At 33.3% G+C, this 21855-nt stretch overlaps 2 protein-coding genes across 4 annotated transcripts in view; both read right to left on the bottom strand.

Annotated features, from left to right (window-relative positions):
* The window catches only part of LOC107454313 (monocarboxylate transporter 9), a 20695-nt gene extending 13433 nt beyond the window's left edge, over positions 1–7262 (bottom strand). The window contains exons 1-2 of one of the 3 annotated variants that reach the window (XM_071177045.1): positions 7115–7262; positions 5539–5643 (exon numbers count right to left, since the gene is read on the bottom strand). The gene's annotated coding sequence lies outside the window, so the exon portion shown is untranslated. Of the gene's footprint in view, positions 1–2604; positions 2756–5538; positions 5644–7114 lie in introns of those variants that run through there. The other 2 variants (XM_016071467.3, XM_016071466.3) reach the window with 2 other exon arrangements.
* On the bottom strand, positions 7258–21855 carry LOC107454314 (monocarboxylate transporter 13; the record flags this gene model as incomplete). Its single annotated transcript, XM_016071468.3, is given in 5 exon segments — positions 7258–7468; positions 10086–11156; positions 11234–11374; positions 15644–15747; positions 21713–21855. Coding segments are annotated over 5 exon segments (1521 nt in total). The 3' UTR covers positions 7258–7346.

Genomic DNA, 21855 nt, shown 5'->3' with positions numbered 1-21855 from the left:
GGGGGGGGGGGGGGTTAAAGTAGTCTTTATTGAATGAACTGATTTTCAGCACATCATTTAGAGCAAAAATTATCATTAAATTTTTTAATTTTTCTCAAGGTAAATAGAAAATATTAAAATGAGCATCTTAAAATTTCAAACACGCTCTAAGCTTGCTTAGAAAATTTATTATTTAAAATTTGTTTTCGAAATGCAATAAACTTATATAAATAAAATCTAAAAATAACTTATATATTTTTCAGAAATAAGTAAACAAATTTTTTTGAACTACTTGAATAAAATTGATTACGTGTTTTCTGTATTTAATTGCCATATTAAGTTGAAATTCACATTTTTCTTAAATTCATCATTCAGTATATTCACATTTTTCAGATATTATGCCCGGAAGCATAAAAAAAAGAAGCAATTTTTAGAAAAATCAATTAAAATATATGTTTCAAAAAATTACATATTGAAAATTTTAAAATCCTCTTTTTCACGTAAAACTAAGTCTTTTTAATCTGTGAAAAGTTATAACGGACTGATATCATGAATCTGAAAACAGATTTTTAGTTTAAACGCTTACAACCCTAAAGAAAAACTGACTGGTCACTTGGCTGAGTTTTTTGCAATCATGCTAGCTTCTATTTTAAAATTCGGAATTTTCGGTGAGTTCTCAATTCAATAATAATGGAGTAAATGCTTTGAGTCACAAAAATAATACTAAGAAATTTATTGTTTTCTATAAAACTTTGAGTTTATAATGTATATGCATATTTGCCTTTGTCAAAATTTTCAATCTATAAATAAACCGAAAATGTGTCTTAAGTGTAATAATAATGCAAAAACTATTAAATAAAAGCCTTTCAATAAAAATACTGCATGCATAAGAATATCTGACACAAAAAATTTTGTTAAACTATTTTAAACTTAAAGAAGATGAAGAAAAAAAAGTTTTTTCTTCTTCCTTTTTCATAAATCTTAGAGAGATTCTCTCAGACGATAAACCGTCTTTAAATAAACCTATAATTTCGCTGTATATTTCTTTTTTCTTCATCGAATAACAATTTCTTCATTTTGAAAGCATTATTACCAATTTTTAAAAGCCAGAATGAATGAAGCACTTCTTTATGTCCTTATACCAGTCAAATTTCAACACATCTATCCATTATTGACGTAGTAGGGTGTTCAAGAATCTGTCACTCACCAGATGTTATGCTCTATTAAACCATCCATTGAATGACCGAGGAAACTTCTTATTTTCCAAATGAAGTCCAATCAGGAGTTCTCTGATGTTAAACAACAAAAATGATGATGGTCACCCTAAATAAAACTATTCACACATTGATCCTCATTTAAAGTAGAATGAAAGCCTCAGTGTGTGCAACATTAGCCATGACTGGTAGAGGAGATTTTAAAATGAAACAAGGTAGCAGAGAATTCGACATGAATAAAGTGTTCAAGCGATAAAATAAAATGTCATAAAATCACAGACAATGCTTTTTTTCCGATTAAATAATATAAGTAGACTATTTTAAGCATTTTTCTTAAATTTCTTATAGATTGTTAAAAAATGTTAACAAAAATGAGTACAAAAAATATTGTTTGGATAAAGAATGATCCGATCCAATCATTTTTTTAAAGAAATATTTAAAACTAGACTAAACACGCAAATAATGGTAAAGGATAAGGGATATTTTCTTTTCGTTTTAGAATACGAACAATGTCAAACATTGAGATCTTTGTTTATTTGTTTTAAAAGTAAAATTTCAAAAAAGACAGTCAATTGTAACTATATTTCTACTTATTTTCAATGCATTTGGTCTTCAAGATTATTCCTATTCATTTTTATGATTTGAGGTACCCTTATGAGTAACATATCTCAATTTTAAGAAATATCGATCTTCGAAAAGTTGAAAAACTTCTAGCAATAGCTCAAATGAACAGAATGCTTCTCCTTAATTGGGTATTTTATAACGGCTCATTAAAGAGAAGAAGATAAATATTTCTATTAAACATTTTCATAGTTTTTACGACTTATTAAAAGTTTGGAATTAAAGAAAAATATGTCGATGTAATTGTTTTTGAAAACAGTAATAGTGACTACTAAAAATATTCTGTTAAGACGTATTTTAATTATATATTAAAATCTGATAGTGTTTTACGGATGACAAAAATCAAAATATACAAAGGTAACAACATTTTGATTATAATATTAAGAATATCCGGAATATTCGCGTGCTTGTGAAATAAGCGATCGTGCTATAAATTATTTTCGTCTTTGCTTTACTTTACAATTTGTTTTATATGAAGATGTAAACGAGTATAAATTGTTAAGTAATTAATATTCAAAATCTCATATTAGAGTTTTACACTTTGAACTGTAACATTTTAACTATTCACTACATTACACGACAAAAAAAAAGGATTTTACTTTCTAATATTTTTATTTTTTAATTTTATTTTAAAATAGTTGTTTACCAACAATCATGTTTTAATAATTGAGAAAATAGCATTTGTAGCCATTATCAAACATACTTTATGATTATTAATCACACCGAACGATGTAAATAATTTCTAAATATAAAGCAGATCAAAATGAAAAAAAAAAAAGTATTAACTTACTGGACATTGCGATGACCATCCGGTGATAAAGAGAATCTTATCTCTAAATGAGCTCGTGGAAAAAAAAAAAAAAATTCCGGAAGAGAGGATTGAGACAGATTCCATTTGAACAGGAAGTGACGTCGTTTCAATGTTTACTCTCACAATTGGGGAAAACGGTGCCAATAAAATTGTATATATAAATTTATGCAAAGTTTCAGAAGCTATACTATTATTTTTTTTCTTTCTTTGAAACTGAATGTTTGTTTGCAATTTTATTTGAATATTTTGTCATCAACATTTAGAACATTTTTCCACTTTCTACAGAGAACATTTAGAATTAGAACATTTCCCACTTTCCAGAGTTGCAAGAGGGATGGGAGCTAAGAGCACTGAATCAACGAAATCAAACGCCACTAAAACCTTCGTTTCTATTTAATATATTATGACATAAGAAAACAATGTTTTTTTTTTCTTTTCTTTTTAATGGTGGGCACTTGGAACTATTGTCCATTGGCCTCAGAAAGTGTCAGAACTGCTACCCTCTTCTCGTTACCCAAACCTATGGCGAAGCCACGCTGGTGGAGTCACACAACCACAAACCAGTTTATAGGGCTGGTCACACTCACACTAACACACAAAGGAAAAAGGACATAGAACACAAAGAGAGAGAAAGAAACATCCATGCCCAGAGCGGGATTCGAACCCGCAGCCATTGGCTAAGCAGTCAGACAAGCTAACCGCTCGGCCACCTGGCCGGCAGACAGGGCAATTTTGTTGACCTTTGTTTCAGGGGCACCATATTAGGTGGGCCAACATCGCTCCCACAGTGAGGACAGATAGTACAGAGAAAGAAGGAATATCCATGTCTTGCCCGGGATTCGAACCCAGAACCTTTCTGACGCAAGGACAGTTCTCTGCCCCCTACACAGGCCGGTCGGCAGAAAATAATGTGATTTCTAAACAAATTTAGTAATAAAATTTTAGGGTGTTGCTGGAAATAATTAATTTTCTACTATTGAAATAATTTTCGTTCATAAATATAATAAAATTTAAAATGTGGTTTTTATTTTTATAATGTATATCCCCCCCTTTTTTTCATAGTTAAATGCGAATTTTTGCCACCTTTAGCATTTACATTCCTAAGTGCATCTAATAGAGAAGTTTGTCCCAGGCACACATATTTTTTTCATTTTCTCTCTCACAGCCAGCCATGTTGTCATTTTTAATTATGAAGTTGGCTAATAAAACTATCAATTCGCAATGATTCGGATAAGTCAAGTAATAAGATCATGTCGTCGACAGTTGGCGTCGATAATTGGATTGGATCGATAAATGGCATCGCTTTCGTTCAATTTTTGAGAGGGACTAAATTAAAATAGACAGTCACACTAGTTCTCNACATTTTTATATATATATATATATATATATTACTCAGTTTGCTAAACATCTGCAAAAAGATTAATCTCTTCCTTGATGTTAAAACAGATGATAATTCGTGAAAGTTTCCTTTATTTGTCTGAAATAGTGAGGACTTTTAAAAGATTTCCAATTAATAAAGGGAACATGAACCTACCACCACCGTCGACGCCCATGGATAAGACTCATACTTCATTATTACCATGCATATAACTATTAATAGTTTCAATAAAATGGCGTCTTCTTAGTGTGATTAGCAGAGCACGGCTATTTTTTTAAAACCTTGAACCATACTGTTTAATTATGCATTAAAAGGCAGAACTTTTTCAAGTAATTATAGTTTACTTAAACGTAATTCTTGACCTAAACAAATGCGTTAACTATATTTTTTAGTAACAGTGTATTTTCATTTACCTTTTTCATAAATCACATGATCCTTTCTAACCGTTTTAAACTAATTCGCCAAACTGCCATTTTTTTTTTCATGCTCTTCCATTTAATGCAAATGCAATTTTTGTTTGCAAAGTTGAGTGAATATTTTTTTGTTAAATAATAGCACAAAAAAGATGATTTTAATGTCATTTTGTGGTTCCATTTAAAGCACTACTAACTCGATCACATGATTCATGATTACGAACACAATTTCGTATTATATGGTAATTACGTAATGTATGCCTTTTATTGATTCGCACACTTCCTGCCAGACAAGAGTCAACTGTGTCGGAGAGTATCGAATGGAAAGGCCAAACAGAGAGTGGTAAGATTTCGTCTGCATGAGGTCAAAGACACATCATTCCTTAAGAGATTTACTAATGCTTATGTCATTTTGATGAGGTCCATAACTTTTATGCTTGATATAAAAATGGTCGTAGGCCGGGACAACCTGGTGGGTAGGACGTTGGGATCCTGTTCAAGAGGGCGTGAGTTCGTGAGAGTCGGCCGAAGACTCCCAGTGTAGTAAATGGTGACTGGTGCACGTTAAATCTGTTGGGTCCACAAAGTACTCCATATTCCCATTACAAATCATATCTCTGGAGGTACTGAATTTGAGACGGATCGTTTTTCGGTTCAGGTAAAAATTACGATTTGTGGATGAATGAATGGGTCCGCCCTATAAACGGGCTGTGACTTGTGTGTGGCTGAAGTAGTATTCTTATCCATAGATGGCACTACTGTATAACAAGAAACACATCCTCTGCCTTAAATACGCTTGATTTCACCAAACAGCTTTCAGGATTGGCAAGTAGCAGTAGAAGCAACAACAAGAAAATTGTCGATATTGTCTTAGTAGTAAGGAAATTTACTGGATGTTTCAAACACACGAGAAGTCAAAATCTACTTCAGTATCAAATACTACCTGTTTTAATTGATTAAGAAATAGTAAAGTTTACTTGAAAACCACGTGGACATCTGCTTCTTCGAATTGAAAAACTTGGCTAATGGTCATTCTTTCCTTTATTAAGGAGATTTGCTTAATTATTATTTTTTGTAAGTCAATTTTAAGATAATTTGAGAAAAATCAGCTTTAGAGAATACCTGAAAATAGGAGGAAACTGCTTACAAAGCATCTTTAAACATCACCTTATTTAAAAACTTGTCAGGATGTATCCATAATTCAAACTTGCAACTAATTTATTAAATCTGGAAAATTAAACCGTTTTAAATATATCTGAGCACGTTGTCACATTTACACTTAATGTAATGTGACAATTTAATTTCTAATTTTACCTAAGCCTTTAATTTTTCTTTAAACGTTATTCCTTTTCTTCAATTTAGCAATTTTAACTTTCTTGTTGACCTTTCTCATGGTCATCGCACTTCCTGTGGGGAAAGTCATCCAACCCCTCTATTCATTTCTTTCTTTTTCTTCTTTTAATTTTAGGGGGGCTAACTAACCAATCTCTTTCCTTTAAATTTCAAACTCTCCGCCTCTTTAAACTTAATTGGCCGCAATTTTTCTGGTCTACCCCAGTTAAGGAATTTTTTTAAGTCACTTTCTTAAGACATTCTCTTTTTCTCGAGCCTTCGGGCAGGTTATCCTTTTTTAAATTCTCCGCGATGCGGACTTCGGTCAGTATCGAGGGATTTCTTTTTACATTTTTTCTTAACCTTTATTTTAAATTAAATCCATTTCTGTAAATTTAAAATCTACATTTTATACCTTTAATTTTCTTTAACATTAAAAACAAAAACCTTCTCGAATTTAAGCTTTCTTTCCATATTTATTTTGACCTTTAAATTACTCGTTCCTTTATAATTTACTTTTATCTATGACGCCTTCTGTGTTTTAATTTCTTTTGTCACCCATTTTTATTAAAGGTGTTCCTAATGTTAAAAATTGTTTTAAAGACGTCTTTCCACTAGTTATGTTGTTAGATATTGTTCTTAAATAAATCTTAAACGCAAGTTAAAAATGTGTGTTTCTTTTGATGGTTGTCTTTTAAAATGTCCTGTGTGTACACGGTGAGTACCTTTCAATTATTGTTATGGGCATGCATAAATGTGAATTTATTAGTTTTTCTTATTGGAAACATCAGCTTACTGTATTAAATCATATATATTGTTTGGATATAGCATGACTTTATCGTTTTTATCTTTTATCTTAAATTTATTTTTAGTTTCGCCCCTTTTCACAAATTTGGTGATACCAAATTATCCAATTTGTTCAAACCTCACACTTTGTGACCCTTTGAACCTATTGGGTTATTGTTATCCCACATTAGCATTGTACTACCACTTTCCTTAACGATCACATTCCCCTTCAATTTAATTAATTTACCTTTTATACATTTCGGCCTTGATTTGTTTTATCACGACATTTCAATAATTTAACTTTTTTTTATCATGACTATATCCAAATACAAGTACTTTACCAATGATTTCAACCCATCTATCAATTTTATTACATAAATAACTTTATCTTATACGCACCAAAGTATATTTTTTTATTAAACCCTTACACACGTTCTCCTTAATCATGATGATGTCTACTTGTTTGAGGTCTTATTAGCTATTTTGTTTAGAGTTATCATTTTAATTTTCACAAGCAACATTTACGACTAGTTTGCAAGCATTTAAACACAGAGTGGAACAAAGCTATTGGAAAACTTACTCCAACTCCAGGGCTTGAAGGATCAGTTTGGTTACCACTATTCCATAGATAGATTTAGAAATAGTTCACATTTTTGATCTGACTTGATATCTATACTCTTTGAACGTTTGAAAATTCAGTTTGCATTTACTAAAATAGGAAAATTGTTAAAGTGAATTCATTTATTTCAAATTTACAGAACATGAAAAAATAAATATTTATTTTCACTTAAGAAAATGGCGATAAGAAATGTTTATAGATTTTCTTTTTTCACAAATAAGCTCTCGAGTATCCAGAGAAGAGATGCCGCACTTGATATTCCACCAAGGACGTAAAACATGCTGGAATAGGAGCCCACGTGATCTCGAAAATAACCTAAACAGAAAACATTTATGTAACACATATTTAGGCTATAAAAAGCGAAAATTATTTTGAATAAAAAATAATAATCGTAAGCAAATTTCCATTTACATGGTCTCTCTCTCTCGACTATACAAAACTGATTTGAATAATTTCGTTACCTTCTCCCTGGTGCCCTTCCTCATAAAGATATTTTGAAAATATAACTGGTAAGGAGACAGTCACATTAAAATAGAAATTGACAGATCAAAGGAAAACGTGCGGACAATTTATTTACATGGGTTATGAAATATTACTTACGGTCTTTTTTGTCAGCTCATCGTTTCAACCCTTTGAGGAAAGAATACTTACCACTAAGCTATTTCTCACCCTTAGAGCACATTTGTGCTATAACAGCGATACAAATCGCACATACAAATAGTGCTATATTTAGTACTTTCTGTGCATCCATTTGCTAATAACTTCAGAAAATAAAAAATACCAATAAAACGCTTTGTTTACATAAGTAGGGGTTAAGGGATCAAGAGGAGTGTGCTTAGAATTTACAAATTTGGTATTTTATAAGTAAAAAAGTACAAGTTTATGGTCTATTCTTTACAGTAAATAAAATTTTGAAAATCTCCTCTCCTACCTACGAAAAAAAACTGTTTTAAAGATCGAATTAATTATAGGTAAAAAAAAAACTGATTTAATTTTTTTTCAAAATTAATCTCAATGCGATTAATCTCTCAGAATAACATCACTAGGGGAAAAAAAACACTGAAAAATGACTAGTATAACTCGTTGACAAGTTTAAAAAAGAAAAATTAATTTCTAATCCAAAATTTAAAAAGTTTATTTTTAATTTTTGTAAAGAAAAAACTGAAATAGATGAGTTTTTAAAAGAACTTACGACGTAAAATAGAAGAAGAAAGGCAAGGATAAGATATTTTTAAAATACAAGTAATCGAGAATCAGAAATGTAAGAGTTCACGTAATTTGCTCCCTCCCCCTCCCAAAGAAAAGTCTTCTAAGAGTTTTATCTTCTAAAAACGAAACGCACTATAATTGCGCTCTTATATTATCATAATCAAAACGAATACATAACATTCATTTAAATCAAATAATTATGGTTTACTTAACGATTCTTTAAAAAACAGTGCGAGAGTCAATAATAGTGCAAAGTGAGAGAAAATAAGTTATTCATTGCACACAATCCTCCCATCATCTATACTTCACCATAAAGATCTGATGTGGGAGGTGTGATTTTTGAGCCGGGTCCATTTTCGTGAGCACGCATTACGAGCTGTGTCCATTTCGCATTTCGAGTTGTTTTCATTCTCTTAAACGCATATTTTGAAGTGTGTCCAATTTTGTAAACATGTATTTTGAGCTGTGTCCTTAAATACGTATTTTGAGCTGTTCCCATTTTGCGCACTTTGAGCTGTATCCAGACTGAAATCTCATCGATTTATTATTTTACAAATGCCAGTCTATAGGTATCTGACTAAGAGCTCTCCAATAGAGTACATATCAAGTCCCTCAAAGCAGTCATGTTTTTTTTCAAATTTTATTTTATGACCGTCGTTGAACAGCTGACCCAATTTGTTTACGACTGCCAATGTTTAACTCAGTAGCCTTGTCATTTGAACTCAATCCAGAAGACAAGGGAACTCCTGGATGAAGTATAGGGAGAAATTTGCCTTCTTTGAGAACTTTTTGATGGAACTAACCCGGATTTGCGTTGCATGGAGAGGAAGACTACGAGAACCTCTCGCTATTAGCCTGACGGCAAGGGTACTCTAACCCATGATCCGTCTACCATAGAGGATATTTCACGTCAGCACTGTGAAAGCAGTCATGTTCTCTCCAGTATAACATAAAATGCCAGTCGATCCTGTTAAAACGATGCAAACAGATGAGAAGACAGTCGGTCAAAAGTCTGAAATTCACCACCCCACAGAAGATCTTTTCACAGAGAAGGCTCTCTCCCTCATTCTCTTTGTCTTTAATTTGGCGGTCTTATTTTCTTACCCCTTTTAGCAAGAAAATATTCGTTTCCTTGCAGCCCACTGGAAAACAACCCTCCTTAAAAGATCTCAGCAAAGCTCTTATTGGTTTGTAGAAAGGGCCTGTAAGGCAGAGGTGGAGAACGAGTCGATGATCATAGCAATATATTTGTTTTTCTCTCATTTCTTACAAAGAAGATTTTATTGGGAATCAAGTGGTTACTATTTCAAGTCACCTAACAGAGAATACTTCGCATTTTGTTATTTAGTGTAAACGAAGTGGTAAAAAAAAACTGGCTAACTTATGGACTACTAACGATCGGCTCGATCGGGAAGAAATTTCAGATATAGTTTATTAAGATTCTGGAAACGGCAGAAAAGTGGTTAGAGGAACAGAAACTAGAAATTTTCGAATGATAACATCCATTTTTTTTTCGTCACAAAGTATTCAGCGCATTCAAAAATCCTAAACAGCGTAAACGCCGTGTATACTTTTATGTGTATCTTATCTTACTGTAATCAGAAATTTTAGTGTTACAAAAAATGGGCGGTGGCTACTTTACACCAAGTAATGTGAAAGAGCATTCTGGGTGGAACACTACACCACTTTGGTGTAAAGTATTTGAAAATATTTATTAGTTTACCTATGAGGTAGGGTCTTCCAAAAGAGGCGAATCCGTTCATGAAGCACATACAACCATAAGAAACAGCGTGCAGTTCGATGCCTAAAAAATCAACAAGCAATATGGGAAAGATGACCATGGTGCATCCTAAGAGAAGGCCATAAGCGCAACTGGAGGCTATCAAAGTCCAGTAGCTTTCGGAAAATGGGAATAGGAAGAAAACTATACCAATGAGTACCATGCATATCATAACAAATTTTGGACGAGAGACGAATTTTTTGTCTGTGATCCAACCAAAGCAAAGTCTTCCAAATAAATCGGCTATCGAAAAAGCAAAAAGCATGTCTTTGGCATTTTGTGCCGGCACACTCCTATCGAGGGCAAAATCAACAATAATCACCACATACATGTGGTACAAGAAATAAAAGCTCACATTGGTTATTGCAGTAATGTAGAATAATGGGCACATAAGGACAATAACGAAATTATGCATTATGTCTTTAACAGATTGGCTTTCACTTTTGGCTGCCTCGTTCAGAAATGTGTTTGACGAAGATTTTACATCTTTCTCAGTAAAATATCTCTCCTTGACACTATGAGCTTTTTTCGATACATTCTCAAAAGAACTGGTTGGCAAAATGGTGCTCTGATAAGTTTTAGAACTGGGATCTTGTGGGTCATCTTCAGAAGATATCGTTGATTGTAACATGCTATCTTTTTCGGTTTCACACAGCACTCGTTCATGTTTTTGAATTTCAATCATGTTTTGATCAGGAAATCGGATTGATTTCCCTTTGGAAACCAGTCTTTCAGTTTCCAGATATTTCAGGCTATGACTTGCTGTAGATTTAAGCCAAGGGGGTGGTCTCATGAGCGCACCAAGTATTGCGATATGCAGGACTATTCCACCAGTCAGCAGGAAGCAACCAGCAAGGCCATAAAATTCAATGAAATATTCAAAGGTTATTGGAAGGATGAGAGATCCAAAGCATGAGCCAGAGTTAGCTATGCCATTCGCTGTAGCTCGAAGATTCAGGAAATATGCATTCAAAACTCCTGGCATTAACGTGTTCATAAAACCCCAGCCTACACCTGTAAGTACAATAATTAATTAGTTTTTTTGGGGGGAGAATGAATTGCCTCTTTGTCAAAAAGAGAAGAAAACTAACCGAATACTCCGCCAAATAGAAGAGTAATTGCATACAACGAAGTTGTGAAGAAACAGGAAGAAATTCCAACAGTGGCCACTATTGCACCTGTGATACCGGGTCTAGCTCCAAACTTTTGTCCCAATATACCAGAAAACGGTCCTGAAACAAATCATTTTATAGATGTCTGATTACATTCTACTAACCTATATTTCATTAATTCAATGGTGCTAGTGTTATTTATTTCTCGGTATGAAAAAAAGTATTATTCAGTATTACCCCTACTTACTTTCTCTGGCACGATCGACTTTTATCAAATAACATCATAATATTATCATAACCATACATCATAATATTATGATAATGTCATATATAATATTATCATAAACAGTAACAAAGGATTCAAAAATTTATTTGAAAAAGCTAGCTTTGAAACTTGGTGACAGTAATAAACCTGGGTTTCCAAGTAGAATGCAGGAAGCTGCCCACGTAGTTTTTATAAGCACATGAAATTTTTTTCTCATCGAATCCTTCACGACACCCCCTTAAACGAAGTCATTTGATATGAAACTAATATTTGGAAAGTTTCAGCTCAACAAAATATTAGACACCACCTCCGATCGTCAAAGTTGTTTTTTATTTTTATTTTTTTAAAGACACGATTTTTAAATTTTTTTTTTTTTTACATTTCTTGCCATAAAATCCGAACAGTGAGTGGTAGAAACATAAATCTATATTCAGCTTATGGATGATGCTTTTAGCCTCATATTTTATAAATGAAATCTGTTCATAAAACGGTCAGACAAAAGAGATGTGGTTTGCTAATCCTCGCAAGAAAATGGGTACTTTAAAGAGTGTTGAAAAAAATGTGCATATTTTGTTAATCACCTTGAAATAATGTACGTTGTAATAGCTAATGAAAAATAGATTTCAAAGATTTTGTTACTCTATCGGTAAAAAAAGTTTCATAGATTGAGAAAAATAAATGAATAAAATCAGATTAAATTGACTTTTCTAATCTGTTATCTCTTTTGTAAATGAATCTCTTAGAAACCCAAGACATAGACTTAATATGATGAAGAATGATAAACAAATAATATCAAAAATAGTAAAAGTTTGAATTTATCATTAAATGATCAGCCAAAAGCATAAAAATAGAACTTTAAAAATTTATCTTGATTGTTTATTAGTGTTAGAGGTATTGTTTAATAGTGCATTCTTTATTAGTAAGGTATTAGAGTTCGATTTTTTTTCTAAATCGAAAATAGAGAAGTTTAGAATGGTACAATATTTCTTTTAGTCATCATTTCTATTTACATTCAATTAGTTTTATTGAGTAAAAGAAGAGTTTAAAAATATGTGGGAAAATACCGCAAGATAAACTCAAATAGTATATTGCTATAAAATCTTTAAATTCAATTACTTTTCTATTTTATTCTATTTTATTAAACACAATGACAACAATGTTTAAACAGTTTTTGTATAAAAAAATTGCTAACTTTTTCAAGATCGATAAATTTTTTTGCTTTATACAAAAAAAATCTCTTTTTAAATAAAAAAAATAAATAAAGTATACGTACTTTAAAGAAATGCAATTTTTAGCAAAAAATTAGTAAAGTGTAATTCAAAAACAGAACAGTAACCTAAATATATATATATACATATATATATACACACTCTATAACAAAAAAATCGACGCACCAAGAAGGAGTTGTCCGATTGAAACGAAAATTGGTGGATAGGAAGACAATGTACAGAATAGTAAATGATTAAAATTTCAGAACAATTGAATAATTTATTGCAGAGTTACAGTAACAAGTTCAATAAGGTGTTGACCCGCCTCTAGCCTGGATACAAGCTGCCACACGGCGTGGCATAGACCGATAAAGCTCCCGGATGGTCTCTTGCGGTATTTCCTGCCAAATTCGATCCAATTGTCGAACGAGGTCATCAACATTCCGTGCCAGATGCAATCGCCTTCCCATCATATCCCAGACATGCTCGATGGGAGAGAGATCTGGTGATCTGGCAGGCCAAGGAAGAGTTTGACAAGCTTGCAGACAGTTCATAGCAACACGTGCCGTATGTGGTCTGGCATTGTCCTGCTGAAAAACCAGCCCAGGGCGCTGCAAAAGGAACGGTAGCAAAACAGGTCTTAGGATGTCGTCGACGTACCGCTGTGCAGTAAGTGTACCTCTAATGACGACTAAAGGGGTCCGGCTGTCAAAGGAAATGGCATCCCAGACCATAATGCCTTGCTGAGGGCCGGTGTGGCGTGCAATAGTGAAGGCAGGATCACCCCTCTGCCCTGTGCGTCTCCAAACACGGCTTCGATGATCGTCAGGACACAGTTGGAAGCGGGATTCGTCGCTAAAGACTATACGCCCCCAGTTGGCATTATTCTAGCCTGATCGAGCCATGCACCACTGTAACCGAACCAAGAAGCAATCGGAGGATTGCTTCTTGGTGCGTCGATTTTTTTGTTATAGAGTATATATATATAAATAATTTTTGATTTCTTTTGTGAAAAACAAAGATAGCAAGTGCAAATCTCTATGAAAAATTGCCTCCAATCTTTACTAGTGGAGGAATATTCAAAGCATTTAAGGAAGATTCATACATGGGAGTTAATATTCAGTTGGGAAGTACGAAATTGGAGACAGAAAACTAATAAGTAATGCAAATACTGCTTCTTCAGTGCTGACTTGATTTTTGTTAGAGCAATTGTTTAAAAAAAAGATTTATACCCAACGACACATTGAAGATAAATTGTTGATTTAAAAATAGTATCAAGCTTTAAATTTATTTTCTAAGATTTAAGGTAACGTCGCATAAAAAAAAATTAAAAAAAGGAATCAATAAAATCAAACAAACTGAGATTATTGATCTTTAGTGGACAGCATGCAACTATTTCCAGGCAATTGCAAAACTCAAAATATGTGATCCTGGAGGAGATTATAAAGAATTCTCTGTAATTGTTATTATTTGTTACACTAAACAAAGTATGCTTCAGAGACAAAACATCTTTCCATACATTAAGCTAAGTGGATGGTCCCCTTTTTACTTTCAGGAATTAGCTTTCCTCATCAAGAAATAAAATTAGTTAACAAAGACGTTTTAGTTATAAAAGTTTCAGATGAAAGCATTATCTACAAAATATTTGCCGATAATGCTTTATTTGTGTTTCTATCCTTTTCGATTTTACATCGGAAAATGCCTCATTTTTTCAGAAAAATGACGATTTTTCTCACACTCGGAGGCAGTGTCGAAATCATAGAGTTGAAATACTGGGTAGAGAGAGTAGNTGTTTAAAAACTTAGTGCGCCAACATTTGTGATACTGCGCCAAGTATTGCACTCTTTCCATCACGTGATTGTAACTCTTTGCTTGCTATCTGTGGCGTGTCTTTTCGGAAGGAATAAAGCGGACTTGGTTCCTCTACCTACTATATCAACTCTATGGTCGAAATAGGCTCTTGGAGGCCGTAGTCTTCTGAGTTGAAAATACAGTGAAACCTCTCTGGAGCTCTCTGCTCCACAGTAAAATGATCTTAGGGGTGACTTCAAAATATTATTGAAGGTAACGATCTTAATTTTAGTCATTTTCTGAGGGTAGAAATGTGTTGGAATCATGAAAACCGGAACTATAAAAATGACCCCTCATTATGAGTAAAATCAAATTTACCCATTATGAATGATAGAACAAATAAATAAACAATTATGTTTTTACTTAAGTTTTCATTGCAGTTTTCGTCAGAAAAACAGCTTTCATAAAGTTTGGTCAAAATGCTTCGTTTTTGTCTAATTTAACTTTAAAAATGGACAACATAGTTTTTAGTGCCCTCTGACATGTCTCAAAATAGCATTCTCATATAAGAATCTTGAATACATTTAAATCTTCTTATTTGTTTTATAAATTCCATCCAAGAAATTCGTTTCTTATCTATCATTGATTTTGACGCTTTTGGACTTTTCAATTGAATTCAATTCATCTTCGGGATAATGGGTTCAAGAGTACACTAGACATTTCTATTAGACTGTTCAATCCGCTCATCAACGCATTGACAGTCCATTCTTCTTTACGATTGAACCGTTGCGTGTTGAGGACAAATTTGGAACCTCCCGTGAGTGAGTGAAGGTAATCTCTGTCAGAATCAGCTTTCGTGGACTGTTTACCCCCTTCTCAAAAAGTTATTTTTTTCTAAAACGATAAAAAAAAACACTATTCTATTTAAGAATGTATATTTTTTTTTACTACGAACTAATAGTCGAACTGATTTTTCGATAATAACTAATTTTTCGGATTAACCGAATTTCGAACTAATTACTGTAATTTATTTGTTCCATTGATTTCCTTGTATACACACTTTTCAAATCTCAGCAATGTAACAGCGGCTCTTATATAAGAGATAAATAAATAGTATATATTTACCCGTAAGATTGAGCACTGATATACAGAGCACCATAGGCCACGATGCCTCCTCTCTTGTCACACCAAAAGAATGGATGAATGCAACGAACAGCACACCGGATGTTCTAGAATTAGAAAAACACAAATAAAGTTTCGTTTTTCAAAATTGGATTCCACGAAATGATTTGATTTTTGAAAATTTTAAGCACAACATCAACAAATTTTAACTTTGTTAATTTGCATTTTCGCTTCAAAGAAGAAAAAAAGAGCAAGTACCTATAATACGGCGGTAGCGACACCTGCAATGAGTATAAAAGAAGAGATTTGACAGTTAAGTTTCTCATACAGAAATTGAATTTGAGCGTTATTCTTGGGTAAAAACGTTTTTGTTATGCCTCATGTAAGAAGGAGAAATGCCTACCAATATGTGTCTGAGTTTGATCGAGGGCTAATTGTGGCCTACCGGGATTGCTGTATTATCATTCCGAAGTATTGCTGCTCGCGTTGGTCGAGATCCCATGACTGCTACCAGAATATGGAATCGATGGGTTCATGACGGTCATATGGAAAGCCGTGCAGGATCTCTGCTGCCCCCCTCACGAACAGCCGAGAAGACAGACATGTAATCCATATGGCTTTAAGGGATCGTACAGCTACGTCACGAACCTTGAGTCAACAAATGGGGTTATTTGCACGAGGTCAAGTATCTGCACGAACAGTTCGACGATGTTTGCAGCAGCATGGACTGTCAACACGGCGACCATGGCTTAGGCTACACTTGACGCTGTATCACAGACAGGAGCGCTTCCAATGATGTGATCAACGATGAACTTGGACGCAGGAATGGCATGATGTAGTCTTTTCAGACGAATCCAGGTTCTGTATACAGCATCATGATGGCCGCATCAGTGTTTGGCGACATCGTGGAGAACGCCCATTGGCAGCTTGCATCGTCATACTGGCCCATCACCTGGAATAATGGTATGTGGTGCCATTGGATACACGTCTCGCTCACCTCTTGTTCGCATTGCCGGCACTTTGAACCGCAGCCGTCACATTTCTGATGTGTTAGGGCCAGTTGCTCTGCCTTATCTTAGAGGCCTCCATAACGCTATGTTTCAGAAGGACAATGCACGTCCGCATGTTGCCCGCACTGTTTTGACCTTCTTTGACACAGAACATGTCGCTTGTTGCCCTGGCATGAACATGTCGAAAGTTCTCCTGATCTCTCACCAATTGGAAACGTCTGGTCAATGGTTGCAGAGTGACTGGCACGCCACCACTCGTCAGTCACTAGGGCCTATGAATTGTGGCATAATGTTGAAGCTGCATGGAATGCTGTACCCGTCCATGCTATCCAATCTCTGTCCGACTCAATGCCCAGGAGGATCACTGCAGTTATTGTTGTCAGGGGAGGCTGCTCTGAGTACTGATTCCTCAGGGTCTATTCATCCAAATATCCTGAAAATTTAATCACTTGTTCTTCCAACTATAGCGTATGTGCCCAATAAATATCACTCTGTTATTTACCTTCCTTCCTGGTGTAGCAATTTTAATGGCCATTAATATATATATATATATATATATATACGCAATAGAAAATTAACTAAGAAATTTAATGATATTGGCACAAAATTTAGGTCCATATACCATAAATGAATTATTAAAATTCTAAAATGTGCTCTAAATGATCTCAATAGTTTTTGTCTAAATGTTTTCAATTGATTATCTTTAGGTCTATTTGCAAAATGGAAATGGCTACTTAATCAATACTTTTTCTCAATAATAAAAACACTATAAACGGCAATAATAATTCAACTAATTTTTCTAAAATTAATTATACTATTAGACAATTTCAGGTGAATTTTGTGGTAACTCCCATAGAAAACGTTAATAATATATATTTATCTCTGGAAAAAAATTCTGTTTCGTATTTTATTAAATATGGAATTGATAAATAAAAAGAATTTCAAACTAAGTAATTTAAAATAATATTATCATAAAGTGTTTAACTTTCTATTAGTGANTAAAAACTGCCCAAAGAAGCGTTCCTGTACGATCCATAGTTTACGAGAAAAATACGAAAAACAAAGTATGACGTTACTGCCGGTGCAAGAAAAAAACACGTTATTGGACATATCCACGGCGTGCTCAAGCCTGCCTCGACATGCACGGCGGACACTTTGTGCATAGTATACTGCTGTTGATATGTTCACAGACTTTCAATTAAATCCTGTGTCTGTTTTCCTGCTCGGTCCGACTGCATCATTTTACAAGCCGAGCAGGATTATAAGAACTGATGAAACGGGCGCAGGATATTTTTGCAGTTGGTTTAGCACTTTTTTCCCCCATTGGTTCCATTTTGAAAATGCTCTTTTCAAATATATAAAAATAAATAAATAAAAAGAAAAGAAAAAGTAACCGGAGAGCACTGATCACTTAGCTGGGGAATGGAGCTGTTATAGAAAGAATAAAAAAAGAAAAAGATGTTTCGTTTGCTCTGCTGTTCCAGACTGATTATTGAAACAATATTAATCGACAGCCGAAACTTTCATTTTTCCGGTTCCAGGGAGTGCTTTGAATAGATTTTCGGGACTTTTCTCTTTCAAGTGTCCATTGATGGAGTTGTGTAACTGAATTTTAACAGTGCCTGACGTCTTCGCGTCCGTCATCGTGTCTCTACCGTTCCTCTACCACTGCCTCTACCGTTGTTGCTGTGGGAATTACCGCTGGAGATTGGATTTCGTCGTTCAGTTTCGCCCACCTTGCCGGAATCAACTCAGTGAGAAGTCTCTTTCGGGTTTACAACTAGTGCCAGTGCGGAGTCAATGGAAATCCTTCCTAATTGTAATCAACTTGTTTTGATTACCAATAGTTTTCAGAGATACATCAAAAAAGTGAATTATTTAAAATAATTAATTCATGGTGAACAATTTTTCCCCATGTCTCTATGGCAATTGAAAGCTAAAAAGTTAATGATTTGAATATAATTCACGGTGAACAATTTCACATGAAATAGTAATTGGTGTTTAAATGATTATAACTTTAGAATTTTTTTTTTCATTCTTGATATTTCATTTAAAATGATTAATTTTTATTCATTGATCTTATTTTCATTTTTTATTTTTGCATTTTCAAAAACTTATTTACTGTTATTGAAATGTACTTTTTCTGTGAGAAATTTTACTTTAACAAATTGATTTCATTTGACTAGCATATAGATGTAATAGGATTTATAGTTTCGTTTTAATTATATTATGTGTTATAATATATGATCAATTGAATATTTTTGTAAAATTTAAATTTCGTTTTAGTATTTATCGTAAGGTAATGACAAGTGAGCAACTATGAGATTTAAATTACTTATAAATGTAATATTTAATTATTAAAATTTATTTTAGTCATTTGAATGCCCTGACGGAGCGGTAAAAATTACGAATTTAATATGGATTTAATATGGCGTTTGATTTGAATAAACTGGGACAGGCATCAGCCGGTGTGCCTTGCTTGCGGGGTGTCCAGTTTTTTGTTTGAGCACATGTGAAATAGTGTGGTACTTCTGAGTAGAGTAATGTCCGTGCAAAGGCACCAAAAGCATCCGTACGATTACACAATTCAAAAAAATTCGGTGAGAGTAGTTTTTGGTGGATTTATAGCTCGGTCAATCGCTGTCTCGTTCTTCAAATATACGTTCTGACCGTTTTCAAGATGGAAGGCTAAATGACTAACGGTTGGATCCCGTTCATGAATTGGGAATCCAAAGATACGCCAAACGGCTTCATTGGTGCTGATGTACCGGTCAATTTGGTACAGCGTTATTTCGTCGTTGTTATTCACTGGAAGAGCAGTCACATTGGTGTTTTCAACTCGAAATACTGCCATACCACTGCCTTTATTCACATACTTGCAAATATATTTGATGCTCTTCTTTTAAGGGTGTTTAGAGTTTAATATGACTTGTCGCAACGGGAGTGAATATTGTTTTCGATTTATTATGTTTCTATGTCTAGTTTGGATCCGAATACGATTAAATAAAGATATATTTAAAATATACGTTAAATCTGTCCAAAAAAATGAAAAAAAATCAGTTATAAACTTATTTTCAGACCTACTGAATATACATATTAAATTCCATCAAAATCGGTCAAGCCGTTTCGGAGGAGTTTAAACACTAAAACTGTGACAAGAGATTTTTATATATATAGACTAGCNATATATTTGGTTTAATAATTTATTAAATATTTTTATGAAAAATGGTTTATTAATTATTTATTTCTTTAATCATTAGTTGAAAACTTATCTTTCCTCTTTTTATTCGGCAGTGCGTAATAGCAGACGAATGAAAATTGTTCCAAGGAATTAGCATTCATCGGAACACAAAACCAACTTAGCACGCTTACTGTAGAAAAACAGAATTGAATTCCTTTAATTTAGTGGATGGCTCCAGATTGGGGTTTTGCAACAGGCACTAACTTTCCAGAATTGAAAGAAAACAGCGAAAATTACTTGCTGTTCCCGATAAATGTTTGAACAGGTTTATCGGGGACGTGCTTGGATGGAAGGCCACTTTTCACATTTGCTTCACAAAGTTTTAACAAAAAGTACGTTTTGCTGGCTTATTTACGAAAATTCATTTTCCTCCTTTTTATTTAGAAAACACAAACGAAATCATTACACCTTTTTATTATAAGTTTTCTTTAAAGTATTACACCTTTTTTTTAATGATTAATATGTAAAAGTATTAATATGTATCGTTTCAGGTATTCATTTCTCAATTCTTATCTTTCTCAACGAATCTAATTCCTTCACTGCCCATTGAAAAGCCAATTACGCGTCATGGAATTCAGAAAACAATGTTGAACATCAGAATTGATCTAATACGCCAATTAGCTCGCTTTCAAAACCTGCTGGCCCACTTTAATTAAAAAGGAAAAATCTAACAATGAATGGGTAAATACAGTTTGTATAAATTTAGCTTCGCCTATACCGTTTCGCCTAAATAAATACAGTTTGAATACAGTCCTCGAAATAAATACAGTTTGGGTAAATACAGTTTCGCCTATGCTTCGATCAAATTAGGAGTTTTGTGAATTTTTTCCTTCCAAAATTTGAATTTTTCCCCTTCCAAAAATATGAGGTTATGTAGAAAGATGATTCTATTTCGTGCACAACAATAACGTAACTCACCTCTAATTCTCAACTGTTTTTCTTATTTTGACGAAGTTTTCTATTTCGCGACTCAGACAATAGAAGCTTTGAAAATGAGTTAAACATCATTTCAAAGACAGTTCAAAAGATTAAAATAAAATTATTAATTTCAAATTAATATTATTTAAATTAATAAAAAAAAGCAATTTTTTTGCTTTTCCGAACATTGCTAGAAATATCAAGTTGTATTTTAACATATATAAATTGAATAGCAACCTTTAACTCAATGCCTGACATTTATAACTTTTGCAGAAAATAATCTTTTAAAACTGTTTCTCTTAAAATTTTGTACTTTGAGTTCTGTACTTGAGTACTCTTATGAAATGAAACATTTGAATAACAGGTACATTCTTTGATTTAAAACAACAAGTTATCCGCGCACTTTATTCTTTGTAAACTTAGGGTTATAACTGTATGGAATGATTTTTTAAATCTTTCTTTCTTCTCAGCTTTAGATGTACTGGAAAACACTGACGGATTGCAGATTGACCTAACAACATTCATAAATTATATCACCTGTTTTTTTCCCTCACGTATCTGTATGTACTATGCGGATCTATTCATAGACCGATATCGTTCAATATTTGAAATATTATGTTTTAATGGATTATTAAATTTAAATTGCAAGGAAGATGATTCATTTACTTCCATTTGGTATGGGATACCCTAAAAATTGTTTCACGCATGAATTCGTTGGTCATTTTCATTAAATGAACGCCATAAATAAAAGAAGGGCAGTTAAAAAGTTTTTTCTTGCAAGCAAAGTATACAGTGACAGAAATAAGTTTTAGACGGATTTATTTATGAATGCGTTTTAAGAGGTCACACGAAAATAATAATATTTCGTATAGAATGAAAGGTCAAAATTTCTTCTACACTCACCTGAATATTCCAGCCAACACAAGGCTAGAAAAAAAACAAGCTGCAGCGATGACCCAGCTCCACCCTTTATCAGGACCTTCCATTTTCTCTTTTATTTATCAGGTCCTTCTACATCTCGTCCTTGTTTAATAATAGACGATTTC

Source organism: Parasteatoda tepidariorum, chromosome 2 (assembly GCF_043381705.1).
Source record: "Parasteatoda tepidariorum isolate YZ-2023 chromosome 2, CAS_Ptep_4.0, whole genome shotgun sequence".
NCBI classification, from domain to species: Eukaryota; Metazoa; Arthropoda; class Arachnida; order Araneae; family Theridiidae; genus Parasteatoda; species Parasteatoda tepidariorum.
Note: the sequence above shows the minus strand (reverse complement) of the source record. Positions and strands in the feature narration are given on the sequence as shown.